At 49.6% G+C, this 14,996-nt stretch overlaps 1 protein-coding gene across 1 annotated transcript in view; it reads left to right on the forward strand.

The window, feature by feature from the left end:
- Positions 1-3,081: 3,081 nt before the first annotated feature.
- The window catches only part of LOC310742906 (uncharacterized protein), a 45,350-nt gene continuing 33,435 nt past the window's right edge, over positions 3,082-14,996 (forward strand). Inside the window, exons 1-4 of the mRNA XM_083572732.1 lie at positions 3,082-3,204; positions 10,579-10,740; positions 11,550-11,677; positions 14,018-14,126. Coding sequence (XP_083428858.1) covers positions 3,150-3,204; positions 10,579-10,740; positions 11,550-11,677; positions 14,018-14,126 — 454 coding nt within the window. The 5' untranslated portion in view covers positions 3,082-3,149. The remainder of the gene's footprint in view (positions 3,205-10,578; positions 10,741-11,549; positions 11,678-14,017; positions 14,127-14,996) is intronic.

Consider the following 14,996-nt stretch of genomic DNA (forward strand, 5'->3'; position numbering starts at 1 on the left):
CGTGCTCTGGTCCAGGGGGTCACGAAGAGGCGGACACGACTCAACGACTAAACAACAACAACCATTCGTGGTGGGCAGCAGGGCTCTGGCTGTGGCGGCGGCGCAGGCGCAGACGCTCCCCCCCCCCCCACTAAACGACTAAACAAGAACCAATGCAACCTTCCTAGCTTTGCAGTCCTAACTGCGCCTATAGCAGGAGAGAAAATCGCAGTCTGGAGAGAGGGAGTCCTAAATGGATATCGCATCAAATTTGCTGATACACTTGACTGCATGCTGGAGTCTCCCTTTGTGGAAGAATTGTGACTTTTGTGTTAGCAGCAGAATGCTTGCTACCCTGACATCATTGCTACCCAGAACTATAAACCCCCACCAAGTCGAAGGTATAAAGCGAGAACATAAATAGCTGGTTCCCTTATCCAGTACAGCATCTCTTGCCAGACCTAATCAGATTCAATAAATCGTTCACCGTCACTTGGATTTGCACTACTGGCTAATCAGTTCAGAATTATCTCTTTGGTAGAAACCTAGCCTAGACCTAGTTCTTGAGAGTTAACTGTTGCAGCTTGAATTGGGAGATACCTCTTTGCAAAAGTAAACAATAAAATAACCACAGCACCGACAAGATCATTTCTGGTGAACAAAAAACAAAACAAAACAAAATTCATCTTATGAAATGGAGCGGAACCCCTATTATATATCACAGCGGGGGTTGGAGAATAAGAATGAAAATCTAAATGTCAGAGCACCCTTGGAATTGAAACAGGCTTGGAAGCAGCACGATTCCAAGGGTGTCTGCTCAAAAATAAGTCCCATCAAGTTAAATGGGATTGCTGCCAAAGATCATATCTGCTGTAGAAGGAGCAGTTTGGGATCTGCTTATAGATCTCTGGGATCTGCTTGTAGATCTACCTGGGCCCCTTTTTTGCACCTGGCTATAGTTGGGGAATATTGGGGAGCTGGTAAGAGAAAAGCCCAAAAGTAGATCCTGTAAGCCTGAAGTCTGCACACACCCCATAGCCTACAGGAAGGAAAGCTTGCTTGTGCCATTGTTGCTATTTAATGCCACGCAGAATGCTGCCATTCCTTAAAAAGGTAAAGGGACCGCTGACCATTAGGTCCAGTCGTGGCCGACTCTGGGGTTGCGGCGCTCGATTTATTGGCCGAGGGACCCGGCGTACAGCTTCCGGGTCATGTGGCCAGCATGACTAAGCCACTTCTGGTGAACCAGAGCAGTGCACGGAAACGCTGTTTACCTTCCCGCTGGAGTGGTACCTATTTATCTACTTGCACTTTGACGTGCTTTTGAACTGCTAGGTTGGCAGGAGCAGGGACTGAGCGACGGGAGCTCACCCCGTCGTGGGGATTCGAACCTCCGACCTTCTGATTGGCAAGCCCTAGGCTCAGTGGTTTAACCCACAGCGCCACCCGCGTCCCTTAGACCAGCCATATTGCCCAAGAAATTCATAAATAACTGCCAGCAACAGAAATGATCTTAGGATATCAGACCAGGACTAGAGAGAAGGAATGGGGATATGTTACTATTATTATCTATTACATTTATATAGTGCCAATCAACTGAAGATCTCAGGGCAGTTTACAAGATAAAAAAAACAGAATAAAATCTGCATACACGTATATCTCTGCAGAAAAAGTGAGCAGGGGAACAATGCAGCTTTATACCTTTGTACCATGAGTTGCAATCTAGCCACACAAAAATCGAAATGAGTTTTTATTTTATTGTAGTTCTATCATGGATAGCTCAGTTGATGAGACCATGGTGCCGATAACGCCAAGGTTGCAGAACGCCAAGGTTGCAGAACGCCAAGGTTGCAGGTTCGAACCTCATACGGGACAGGTGCACGTTCCTGCATTCCAGGGGGTTGGACTAGATGACCCGCCGGGTCCCTTCCAACTCTCAAATTCTATGATCCCCCTTTTTTTCTCCCAGCAGCTCAAGGTGGGGTAAATGGTTCTCCCCACTCCTCATCTAGCCCCCACAACGACCCTGTCAGGTCAAGAGACGAGTGTTCCTGCACCCACACGCCTCTCCATCCTTTATTCAGGCAAGCAAGAGAAGCTATATCACAGCTTGAGGTTTCTTTCTAGCCGGGCTAAAGCACTTGAGAAGGGGGCGGAGCACAGCCAGCGAGGGGTGTGGCCTGAGAGAGAGGGTGTGGCCTAGGGGAAGGTCCCAAGGGCCACCAAGGGAGGCCTAGAGGGCCACCTGCGGGTTCCCTGCCTGAGGTTCCTCACGGGTGAAAAACAAGTGTTTATGGCCATGTGCAGAATGCATTCCCCTCCTCACTAGGACAGAGTTAATTCTGGCCTTTCGCTAACCTGATTATAGATTACTTAATTTCTATACCGCTTAATATATTAAAAATAAGTGGTGCAAAGAGAACTGAAGCAACAACAGACAACTTTAACAAAACATTGCAAAATAATAATAATAACAATACTACTACTACTAATAATAATAATTTATTATTTGTACTCCACCCATCTGGCTGGGTTTCCCCAGCCAGTCTGGGCGGCTTCCAACAAAGATTTAAAATACATTAAAATGTCACACATTAAAAACTTCCCTGAAAAATAGTGTTCGGTATAAAAATGTTAGTTTTGGGGACCTTTCAGAGTAACCCTCACTCCAAAACAACTGCGCCCTAAAAGCGCCCACATAGGCACGCCTGCTGCGTTTGGCCCCATTCACACGTTCCTCGTACACGGGTCCCTTTGCGCGCGCAACCCACCGCGCTCCGCTCCTTTGCAGCGCCTCCCTCCTCCCAGGGAAGCTTCGCGGCCCCTTCGGCCAGGTCGCGGCGGCGGCGCTCGCTCCCGCGCGTAAAAGCCGCCCTGAGGACTGGCGCCTTTAAAAAGCCAAGCGCGCGCCGAGGAAAGCGCACGCTTTGCGCAGCGAGAGAAAGGAGAGGCGGCGCTCGCTGCCCCACCGCGCCGCCTGCCTGCCTGCCTGCCTTGCTGCCCCTCCCGACCCCCAGCCCCACCTCCTCCTTGGGGCTGCACCCAGACCCACCCCCGGCACGTGCTGGACTCGCCCGGGGAAGCGGAGCTTGGAGAGGCGCCCGCGGTCAGTTGCGCGCCGGAGCGCAACGCTGGAGGCGGTGGCGAACCTGGAGCCGGTTTGCGCGGCGATGTCGGCGGACGCGGATCACGCGCGCAGGCGGAGGCACACGCACGACAACTGCGGTGAGGGGTCGCTTATCTTCCGTGGGGAAGGGGGCGAAGTAGGGGCCGGGCAGGAGCATCTCCCCTAGAGGAGGAGGAGAAACAGCTCTCCAGATTTTTTAAATAGTTATCCTTTATTACGCATAGCTCTCCAGATTTTCATGGGCTTTTTTGGAGAGGTCTTTTTGCCAGCCCCACCCGGGGATCGAACTGGCGACTTTTGGCATGAAAAGCAAGGGGTTGCACACTGCTGGAGCGATGACCCTCGAGTCGCAGAGCTGCGGATAATATAGAATTGGAAGGGATCCCGAGGGTCATCTAGTCCAACCCCCTGTGACGCAGGAATCTTTTGCCCAAAGTCGGGCTCAAACCCACAACCCTGAGATTAATATTGTGCACGTGTGTACATCTATATTGCTGGTTTAGGTTTCGCAAAGCACCTTGAGAAGGTGTTTAGCTTTAAAGGTGGCATAAAAATATTTTTAAAGTCTTGACAATAAAGATATCGTATATCGTACAGTGGTACCTCGGGTTACATATGCTTCAGGTTACATACGCTTCAGGTTACAGACTCCGCTAACCCAGAAATAGTGTTTCAGGTTAAGAACTTTGCTTCAGGATGAGAACAGAAATCATGCTCCGGCGGCGCAGCAGCAGCAGGAGGCTCCATTAGCTAAAGTGGTGCTTCAGGTTAAGAACAGTTTCAGGTTAAGTACGGACCTCCGGAACGAGTTAAGTACTTAACTCGAGGTACCACTGTATATTCTTCTTTGACGATCCCTCGTAGCCGAGTAAGATTGTCTTCCATAAACACGGTTTTAACAATGAGTCCGTAAGTGACTGTGGAGGCCAATTCTGGACCCACACATCCTTCCACATTGGGGAACATAGGTTTCCGGGAGCGAGTTGATCACTGTGTGGATTTGCCAATCGTGCCTTCCTCTTAGCACATTTCTCCCTTGCGTCCTGAGTTCGAGTGTCTTCAAAACTGTTGGCAAAGGCTGTTCTCCAACTGGAGCGCTCGCAGGCCAGTGTTTCCCAGTTGTCAGTGTTTATACTACATTTTTTTAGATTTGCCTTGAGACAGTCTTTGAACCGCTTTTGTTGACCACCAGCATTACGCTTTCCATTTTTGAGTTTGGAAGAGAGTAGTGTAATAATTCTAAATGCAGCTTTTAAAATAAATTTGCATCGTGAAGCTAGAACGGACTCCCTCTGGAGATTGTGGACTCTCCTTCCTTGGCGGTTTTAACGTAGAGTTTGGATGGCAACCTGTCAGGGATGCTTTAGCCCAGAGGTTGGACTGGATGACCCTTGTAAGGTTACCAGATTTTTTTCTATGAATCTGGGGACACTTAGATAGATAGATAGATAGATAGATAGATAGATAGATAGATAGTTAGTTCGGGATGTTGATGCTGCAGCGATGGCTGTGGCAGAGGGGTGGCCATCGCCTTGACCTCAACCACCACATTTCCCCTTCCTCCGAGGCTTCTATCTCCTTTCTCCATGAGCCTGGGTAGCCCCTGAGTTGTGGGTTCTTCGGTGGTGGTGGTGGGGAAGCGATGCGCTGTGGGTCAGGCATGGAAGGCGTAGAAGGAGGGCCGAGAGCGGCGGCGGCGAGGCTCAGGCAGCGCGATGCCTCTCTTCCCATCGGAGCAGCCCCGATCCCATTCCTACTTTTGTGCAAGCAGGAGGGGGCAGGGATCCCTCAGCTGGGAAGCAAGGCTTCACACTGCCTTTCGGAGCTGAGGGCCTCATCAAACCGAAATCCGGCCCTGCTTTTATCCCATCTTAAAATGGGGCATGCGAGTGTCAAACGATGTTCATCTCTGGGTCTCGCCGGAGAGCGAGTGTCCTCTTAAATCAGGCTTCCTCAACCTCGGCCCTCCAGATGTTTTGAGACTACAATTTCCATCATCCCTGACTACTGGTCCTGCTAGCTAGGGAGCATGGGAGTTGTAGCCCAAAACATCTGGAAGGCCGAGGTTGAGGAAGCCTGTCTTAAGGGATGGGGAGGCAAACTAAGGCCCGGGGGCCGGATGCGGCCTAATTGTCTCCTAAATCCGGCCCGCGGACAGTCTGGGAATCAGTGTGTTTTTACATGAGTAGAATGTGTCCTTTTCTTTAGAATGCATCTCTGGGTTATTTGTGGGGCATAGGAATTCATTCATATTTTTTTTTCCCAAAATATAGTCCGGCTCCCCACAAGGTCTGAGGGACAGTGGACCGGCCCCCTGCTGAAAAAGTTTGCTGACCCCTGTCTTAAGGCATTTTGTACAAAGTCCCTCACCTGCTCATAGTGGTCCGGAGGATTGAAGGATAATTAAGATTTCAGATTTGAAATGCTGGAAAGATGAGATCACCCTGCTGCCCATTGATCCAGCCAATCGCCCTGAATCCTTGGGGATTAGCGGACCTTGGCATTTCAAAGAGGGCAAGATAAATGGATGGAGGATAACACTATCTCTGTGGCTACTGGCCACAGGCGGTACGGCTCTGAAAAATACTGGGATTTGCTGGGAATTCCTAGTGGGGAAAGCGAGCTGTTGCGGTCAGATCCTGCCCATCGAGGCATCTGGTTGGCCGCTGTGAGAACAGGATGCTGGCCTAGACAGGCCTGATCCAGCTTGTAGGATTCTTCTTCTGTTCTTATTTAAAGCAGAGCATCCATGAGGCTTAGCTCGGTCGATAGAGCACGAGACTCTTAACTTGCGGGTCGTGGGTTTGAATCCCACATTGGGCGAAAGATTCCTGCATCGTGGGGGTTGGGCTAGATGACCCTCGTGGCCCCGTCTGCCATTCTGTGATTCTGTATCCCGCTTTTAAAAGCCAGGCACCACAGGGAATTAAGGGAGAAGTTGCATTCGTTGCTTCACAACAGCGCCCAAGCTCTTGGAGCCGAAAGCACTCGTTTTTGCCCCATCTTCCGGAGTTGCCAGATAAAATCAGGTTTTATCTTGATAGCCTTTGACCCTAAGTTCTTCCATTGTCTTGTCTCCTCCTGCACCTCCTTAAAAAGAAAATTCTGGGTCACCAACAGGGCCTCTTTCACGGCCTTGGTGGATAAGATCGTGTTTGCATTGCGATTGCGTGGGGCTCTGCACGTCTCTGCTTCAAACCCTCACCTTGCAGGGGAAGCAAGTTCCCACCCATTTTCAGCTGAAACTACAACTCATTGGGCAGAAAACTCGGAGGCTGACAGTAGGGGGCGCTAAAGCCAATGGCACTATCTATGTCAGGCATAGGCAAACTCGGCTCTCCAGATGTTTTGGGACTACAACTCCCATCATCCCTGAACACTGGTCCTGTTAGCTAGGGATGATGGGAGTTGTAGTCCCAAAACATCTGGAGGGCCGAGTTTGCCTATGCCTGATCTATGTCGTGCATTGAAAGCAGCATCTTACCACTTTAAACAGCCATGGCTCTCCCCGCAAGCATTCTGGGAACGGTAGTTTTCTAAGAGTGATTAGGAGAACCCATTTTCTCCCTCTTATCAGAGCTGAGATTTCCAGAGTGCTTTAACAACCAATCCCTCTTCCCAGGGCGCTCTGGGAATTGTAGTTCTGCGAAGGGAGTAGGGGTCTTGTGGTAACGCTCGGCAGCTTTTTAACAAACTACAGCTCCCAGGATTCCTTGGGGGAAGCCATAGCAGTGATGGGATGACGCTTTCAATGTATGGTTCGGATGGGGGCCTGTTCATTCATTTCAGCGCACCTATTCCTAGTGAAAAAGGGACACGGGTGGCGCTGTGGGTTAAACCACAGAGCCTAGGGCTTGCCGATCAGAATGTTGGCAGTTCGAATCCCTGCAACGGCGTGAGCTCCCGTTGCTTGGTCCCTGCTCCTGCCAACCTAGCAGTTCGAAAGCACACCAGTGCAAGTAGATAAATAGGTACCGCTCCGGCGGGAAGGTAAACGGCGTTTCCGTGCGCTGCTCTGGTTCGCCAGAAGCGGCTTAGTCATGCTGGCCACATGACCCGGAAGCTGTACGCCGGCTCCCTCGGCCAGCAAAGGGAGCTGAGCGCCGCAACCCCAGAGTCAGCCACGACTGGACCTAATGGTCAGGGGTCCCTTTACCTTTTACCACTTGTCATCAGCCAAATAACTCTGTTAATCAAGGCAAAATCTGAACTTGTTGTTCACAGACGTCTCCAACGAGAACTTGTTTTGCATCTACCAGAGTAGCGTCCCTTTACCTTTACCTTACTCCTAGTGAAACTTATGGTAGTTGAATATGACCTGATGTTTTCATTTCGGTTCCTGAGATGTGTTTTTTTATTCTCTGCACTGGCTGGCAGCAGCTGTCCTGGGTTCCAGACGAGGGTCTCTCTCCCAGACCCACCTGGGGATTGAAGCTGGGGCCATCCGCATGTGGGGCACACACTCTATCTCAGGAGCGAGCCCCACCACTGCTGCAGACCAGGGACAAGGCCTTCCAGGTTGCTCCCAGCATCCTCGTTTCACGCAGCCGATGGCCAGGGATGGTGTGAGCTGTAGTGCAACAACTTCTGGAGGGCTTCAGGCTGGGATAGTTGCTGCTCTAGGCTTCGGGGCAGGGAGCTAATGCATGGGTAGGCAAACTTGTTGTTGTTTAGTCGTTTAGTCGTGTCCGACTCTTCGTGACCCCATGGACCAGAGCTGACCAGGCACTCCTGTCTTCCACTGCCTCCCGCAGTTTGGTCAAACTCATGCTGGTAGCTTCGAGAACACTGTGCACCCATCTCGTCCTCCGTCGTCCCCTTCTCCTTCTGCCCTCCATCTTTCCCAACATCAGGGTCTTTTCCAGGGAGTCTTCTCTTCTCATGAAGTGGCCAAAGTCTTGGAGCCTCAGCTTCAGGATCTGTCCTTCCAGTGAGCACTCAGGGCTGATTTCCTTCAGAATGGAGAGGTTTGATCTTCTTGCAGTCCATGGGACTCTCAAGAGTCTCCTCCAGCACCAGAATTCAAAAGCATCCATTCTTTGGCAATCAGCCTTCTTGATGGTCCAGCTCTCACTTCCATACATCACTACTGGGAAAACCATAGCTTGAACTATACGGACCTTTGTCGGCAAGGTGATGTGTCTGCTTTTTAAGATGCTGTTTAGGTAGGCAAACTAAGGCCTTCTAAATCTGGCCTGCAGATAGTCTGGGAATCGGCGTGTTTTTACATGAGTAGAATGTGTCCTTTTATTTCAAATGCATCTCTGGGTTATTTGTGGGGCATAGGAATTGGTTCATTCCCCCCCCTCCAAAAAATATTATAGTCCAGCCCCCCACAAGGTCTGAGGGATAATGGACCGGCCCCCTGCTGAAAAAGTTTGCTGACCCCTGAGCTAACGCATCACGTCTCTTGGTTTCCCTGTGGGGGGGGGGTTGATTCCCTCTCTCCTCCCTCCCTCCTTTGTTGATGTTCATCCCAAGACGTCTTAAGGCTCCGAGACGGTTAAGCTGCCCTTAATCTCTCAGTGGTGTCTAATTGATTGCCTTGGTGCGCATCATGTGAGCCCCACACCCCACGGGCTGCACATAATTCTCCTCGCCATCATCTGATGCTTGCGCCGGTCCCTTGGTGTCAGGTGCCAAGTCTGTCGGCTTTCTGTGGGGCTGTGATTTCGCGGCGCCACAAGCATTTTGCTTGCTACAACCCTTACAACTCCCTGGTCCTGAATAGGGTAACTGTGCCCCTGAAGGACCAGGTGCGCAGCCTGGGAGTCATTTTAGACTCACGGCTGTCCATGGAGGCGCAGGTCAGTTCTGTGTCCAGGGCAGCTGTCTACCAGCTCCACCTGGTACGCAGGATGATACCCTCCCTGCCCGCAGACTGTCTGGCCAGAGTGGTGCATGCTCTGGTTATCTCCCGCTTGGACTACTGCAATGCGCTCTATGTGGGGCTACCTTTGAAGGTGACCCAGAAACTACAATTAATCCAGAATGCGGCAGCTAGACTGGTGACTGGGAGTGGCCACCGAGACCACATAACACCGGACTTGAAAGACCTCCATTGGCTCCCAGTACGTTTCCAAGCACAATTCAAAGTGTTGGTGCTGACCTTGAAAGCCCTAAAAGGCGTTTTTGTTTTCAAGGTTTTTGTTTTTGCAGCTATTTTGGGTTGGATTTTGTGACAGTGTGGAACCCAGTTCAGCTACTGATTGATTGTGCGACTGCAGTCCATTGTTTATTGCTTTCATTTTATGGATCAGTGGTCTCGTTAGATCGCAAAATTCCTGTTAAATTGCTGTTTTAGGGGTTGTTTTTAAAAGTCTGGAACGGATTAATCCGTTTTGCATTGCTTTCTATGGGCAAGTGTGCCTTGGTTTTGGAACGCTTTGGTTTTGGAACCGACTTCCGGAATGGATTAAGTTTGAGAACCAAGGTACCACTGCATATCTAATGTCCGAAAGGTATCTTTTTTAAGGACAGGGCCAGTCCTTCGTTGCAACCTGGGAAACTGCGATTTCCCAAAGTTCCCTGTTCTTGTGTACACATCAGTGCAGAGAAACATCTGTGGAGCTATTCTGATCCCTTTGGAAACAGCCTGAGAAATGTTCTGTACATAGCAGAGTGGTGTCAAATTCCTAGGGGCTCACCATATTAGCAGATTTTTAATTCCCCCCCCCCCAAGAGTTGTGGGTCACTTTCAAGGCTGGCTGAGTTACCAGTACAGGGTTATAAAGACTAGGACTAACCGCTTGAGAAACAGTTTCTATCCAAATGCAATTTTCATTTTAAATGCAATGTAAGGAGTCTTTATGGGAGTATATTGTATTTTAAAAACGGGTTATCAGAGTTTTTAGGGGGCTAACCAGGTTGGGATAGCTGGGATAGCAGGCTTGTTGGTTTTGAAGGTCTTATGTATCTATTTTTTTCAGTTTCCTTGTTCTGTATGGGACAATGACAATAAAGATTATCTCTTTTTTCCCATATTTTTTTTTATTAATTTCCAAATTTTTAACAACTACAACATAACATAAAAACAAAACATATAAAAATCAAACAAACATAGAAAATTTCTTCCAATCAAAATCCAAGCTGATTTCCATTGTTAAATGACTTCCTCAAATCCTTACTCACAGATTTTCATTAAATCTCATTTTAGCAATTTTCCAATATTCGTTTTCTAATATAATTAACTAGTTCAAATTACTAACTTCCTTTCTTTTCATCGTAATCTCAATGACAATAAAGATCATCGTATCGTAGCGTATTTTTCCGTGTATAAGACTAGGTTTTCTCCCCTTAAAAATAATGTCAAAAATGTGGGGGCGTCTTATACATGGTCATATCCCCCCCATTTTCTTAAACCGGAGTCCCCCCAAAATAGGGAGTGTCTTATACATGGGGGCGTCTTATAGATGGAAAAAATATGGTAACTTCCAGCATTTATCTGACAGCTGTTCTGTCTCCCCTTCCAGACTTCCCCAAAGAACTGGAGCCCAAGGCTGACCCACATCGGAGGGGGTCTCTCTGCGACCGGCACTGTGCTGCCGTCAACAACACCCATGGGGACATGGGGGACCTCCATTCGGGGTCCCACCAACTCATGCATGGCATCCTCACCCCCAGGATATTGCCAGGTAAGGTATGGGGGGAAAGGGGGAGCTTCCATTGTAAAAGGTAAAGGTAAAGGGACCCCTGACCATTAGGTCCAGTCATGGGTGACTCTGGGGTTGCTGCGCTCATCTCGCTTTATTGGTCGAGGGATCCGGCGTACAGCTTCCAGGTCATGTGGCCAGCAGGACTAAGCCGCTTCTGGCGAACCAGAGCAGCGCACGGAAACGCCGTTTACCTTCCCGCCGGAGTGGTACCTATTTATCTACTTGCACTTTGACGTGCTTTCGAACTGCTAGGTTGGCAGGAGCAGGGACCGAGCAACGGGAGCTCACCCCGTCGCAGGGATTCGAACCGCCAACCTTCTGATCGGCAAGCCCTGGGCTCTGTTGTGGATTTCATGCTCTTTATTCAGCTCATAGTAGTAAGGAATGGAAGTTTCCCGAAATGTCTGCTTTATATACATTATTTACACAATGAGCCCCACATGATTGGCTAACTCCGGGATTCTCCCGTAGGCTAATCAGGTTGCGGATTCACTTCCATCTGGAGTTGGATTGGGTGGCTCCTGCGGATCAATCAGACTGCTGCATTCTGGATCCTTTCGTTCTAGGGCCAACCAGACTGCTGCATTCTGGATCCTTTCGTTCTAGGGCCAACCAGACTGCTGCATTCTGGATCCTTTCGTTCTAGGGCCAACCAGACTGCTGCATTCTGGATCCTATTGTTCTAGGACCGGTCAGACTGCTGCATTCTGAACCCTATTCAATGCAGTACATAACAATATCCCTGATGTGTCCTGATGCCTTTGCCCGCTTTCTTCCTACCTCCCTAGTGTTTTCGAACCCTTCCTGCTGCCCCCACCACTCCGAGGAAGTCCCAACATGCGATGGCTGCCTGGTCAAGACCACCCTCACCGCAGAGAATGAGGTTGAGGCTCACAAGCTCTCCAACAATTACAAGGTGTGTTTCTGGCAGGGATAATAAGGTGGGCGATGGCAAAGGGCAGAGAGGAACGGAGCCCGGTGTGCCCATTTCGATTCCTGGCAATGGAGTTGAGAGATGCCCTAACCTGGGGAGAAAACAGTAAAGATCTGATGAAGAGAGCACAGCAGAGGTTATATTTTCTGAGAATCCTTCTGACCTTCTGATCGGCAAATCCTAGGCTCTGTGGTTTAACCCACAGCGCCACCCTCGTCCCCTGGGCAGCTTACAGCACATATAAAAAATGGTAAAACATCAGACATTAAAAACCTCCTGATACAGGGCTGCCTTCAGATGTCTTCTAAATGTCAGGTAGTTGTTTATTTCCTTCACATCTGGTGGGAGGGCGTTCCACAGGGCGGGGGCCACTACTGAGAAGGCCCTCTGCCTGGGTCCCTGTAGCTTTGCTTCTCGCAATGAGGGAACTGCCAGAAGGCCCTCGGAGCTGGACCTCAGTGTCCGGGCTGAACAATGGGGGTGGAGACGCTCCTTCAGATATACTGGACCGAGGCCGTTTAGGGCTTTCAAGGTCAGCACCAACACTTTGAATTGTGCACGGAAACGTACTGGGAGCCGATGTAGGTCTTTCAAGACTGGTGTTATATGGTCTCGGCTGCCACTCCCAGTCACCAGTCTAGCTGCCTCATTCTGGATTAGTTGTAGTTTTCTGGTCACCTTCAAAGGTAGCCCCACGTAGAGCGCATTGCAGTGGTCCAAGCGGGAGATAACCAGAGCACGCACCACTCTGGCGAGACAGGTGAGGTCTCTGCTTACCACATGGAGCTGCTAGACAAACATGGACTAAAATGATCTCAACTTTTCTGCGCAGTGGGGTAGGTTTTTGGTTTTCTGCTCTTTCCTGGAGGCCCTGCCCAAGTCCGCTGAGTGGTCCAGGGTCCAGTTTGAGTACATTGAGAATAATGGGGTGCAGTTTAAGTAAGGCGAAAGCTGAGGGGGACCAGAGACCCAGATAATTGAGTTTTTGGAGTCTGTAGGTTAGCAGTGGGGAACTCTCAGCTCAGGCGCCTGGTAACTTTGAGGCTGGATTACTGCAATGCACTCTATGTGGGGCTGCCCTTGGGTCTGGTTCAGACGCTCCAGCTGGTGCAGAATGCTGCGTCCAAATTGCTGACAGGAGCTTCTGGTTGAGAACAGCTGACATGATTGTTAAAACAGCTGCATTGACTGACCATCTGCTACCCAGCTGGATTCAAGGTTCATGTATTAATTCAGGGACTGCCAGAACCCTTATATTATCTGCAGGAGTGTCTTGGGTTATTCCCCTACATTGGTGAGGCTCGTTTGACAACAGCAACCACAACCCGAGCCTTTAGTGTCACTGGCTCGGTCCTGTGGAACTCTCTGCCACTGGAGATTCAGCAGGCGCCGTCTGTGCCAACTTTTAAACGCCCGCTGAAACCTTTTCTGTTTCTCAAGGCCTACGTAGGCAATTAAGAGTGCACACACCGCAGTCATCTTACTGCTGTTTGCTTTTGCTTTTAACTTGCTTTTAATCTTTTATGCTGTTGTAAACAATGGTGATATATTTCTGTGATACGGTGGTACATAAATATTTTTTATAAATAAATAAATGAGTTTGCGGGGGTGGGGGGAGCAGGTTAGTTTCCCTCACTTGCCTCATATCTTGGGTTCTACAAATGCTAGAAACTTAACTCTTTAGTTGAAAAAAATTAAGCCGGGGTTCTCGAGATCACGATTCATCAACCGGGGGGCAGTATCTCCCTTTGCCTTCCTGCAGACATTCATGGGAACATCACTTTCAAACATCCATGGCTTCCCTGCTCAAGAGTCCCAGAAATTGTAGTTTGACAACCTAGAACCTCTGTCCTAGAACTTTGGTTCCCAAAAAGGGCTTGGTGATGCAACGTAGCTTTAAAAAGTAAAGGTAAAGGGACCCCTGACCATTAGGTCCAGTCGTGACCAACTCTGGGATTGCGGCGCTCATCTCGCTTTATTGGCCGAGGGAGCCGGTGTACAGCTTCCGGGTCATGTGGCCAGCATGACTAAGCCGTTTCTGGCAAACCAGAGCAGCGCATGGAAACGCCGTTTACCTTCCCGCCGGAGCGGTACCTATTTATCTACTTGCACTTTAACGTGCTTTCGAACTGCTAGGTTGGCAGGAGCAGGGACCGAGCAACGGGAGCTCACCCCGTCGCAGGGATTCGAACCGCCGACCTTCTGATCAGCAAGTCCTAGGCTCTGTGGTTTAACCCACAGCACCACCCGCGTCCCTAACGGAGCTTTAAGTAGCTTTAATAGACGCCCCTGTAACAGACGACCTCTTTCTCTCTCCTGCAGTTTGGCTTTAAGAAATGGAAGAGCCACGTGACAGCCAGGCCCTGGGAAGATCGCTCGGAAATCGTGAAGGAGCTGTACTCTGACCTGAACATAATTAAAAGCCCTGCAGGTAAAAAATAGAAATAAATACCCGGTTAGTTCCCTACTGCTGTTCTTGCCTAACAATCACCTGGACATAAACATCAGGATGTGCTTGTATTTTTTAAGAGGCCAAACCTCCCGTATCTTGCTGAAGGACAGACTCGTTTGATGAAACTTTTACCCCACTTTATCCATTAAACGCCCCCATTTAAAAATAAGTGGGGAAAAGTGCATATAAAACTCTATTGAAAGATCTCAAATACTAGTAGAATTGTAGAATTGTGAAGGTACAACAACAACAACAATATTTATACACCGCTCATCTGGCTGGGTTTCCCCAGCCACTCTGAGCGGCTTCCAGCAAAATATTAAAATACAATAATTCATCAAATATTAAAAGTTTCCCTAAACAGGGCTGCCTTAAAATGTCTACTAAAAGTCAGATAGTTGTTTATTTCCTTGACATCTAACGGGAGGGCGGGCGCCACCACTGAGAAGACTCTCTGCCTGGTTCCCTGCAGCCTCGCCTTTCGTAGGGAGGGAACCACCAGAAGGCCCTTGGAGCTGGAACTCAGTGTCTGGGCTGAACGATGGGGGTGGAGACGCTCCTTCGGGTCTACTGGGTCGAGGCCGTTTAGGGCTTTCAAGGTCAGCACCAACACTTTGAATTGTGCTCAGAAACGTACTGGGAGCCAATGGAGGTCTTTCAAGACCGGTGTTATGTGGTCTCGGCGGCCACCCCCAGTCACCAGTCTAGCTGCCGCATTCTGGATTAGTTGTAGTTTCCGGGTCACCTTCAAAGGTAGCCCCACATAGAGCGCATTGCAGTAGTCCAAGCGGGAGATAACCAGAGCATGCACCACTCTGGTGAGACGGTCTGTGGGCAGGGAGGGTCTCA

This window comes from Podarcis filfolensis (genome assembly GCF_964270895.1).
Source record: "Podarcis filfolensis genome assembly, chromosome: 10".
Classification (NCBI taxonomy): Eukaryota; Metazoa; Chordata; class Lepidosauria; order Squamata; family Lacertidae; genus Podarcis; species Podarcis filfolensis.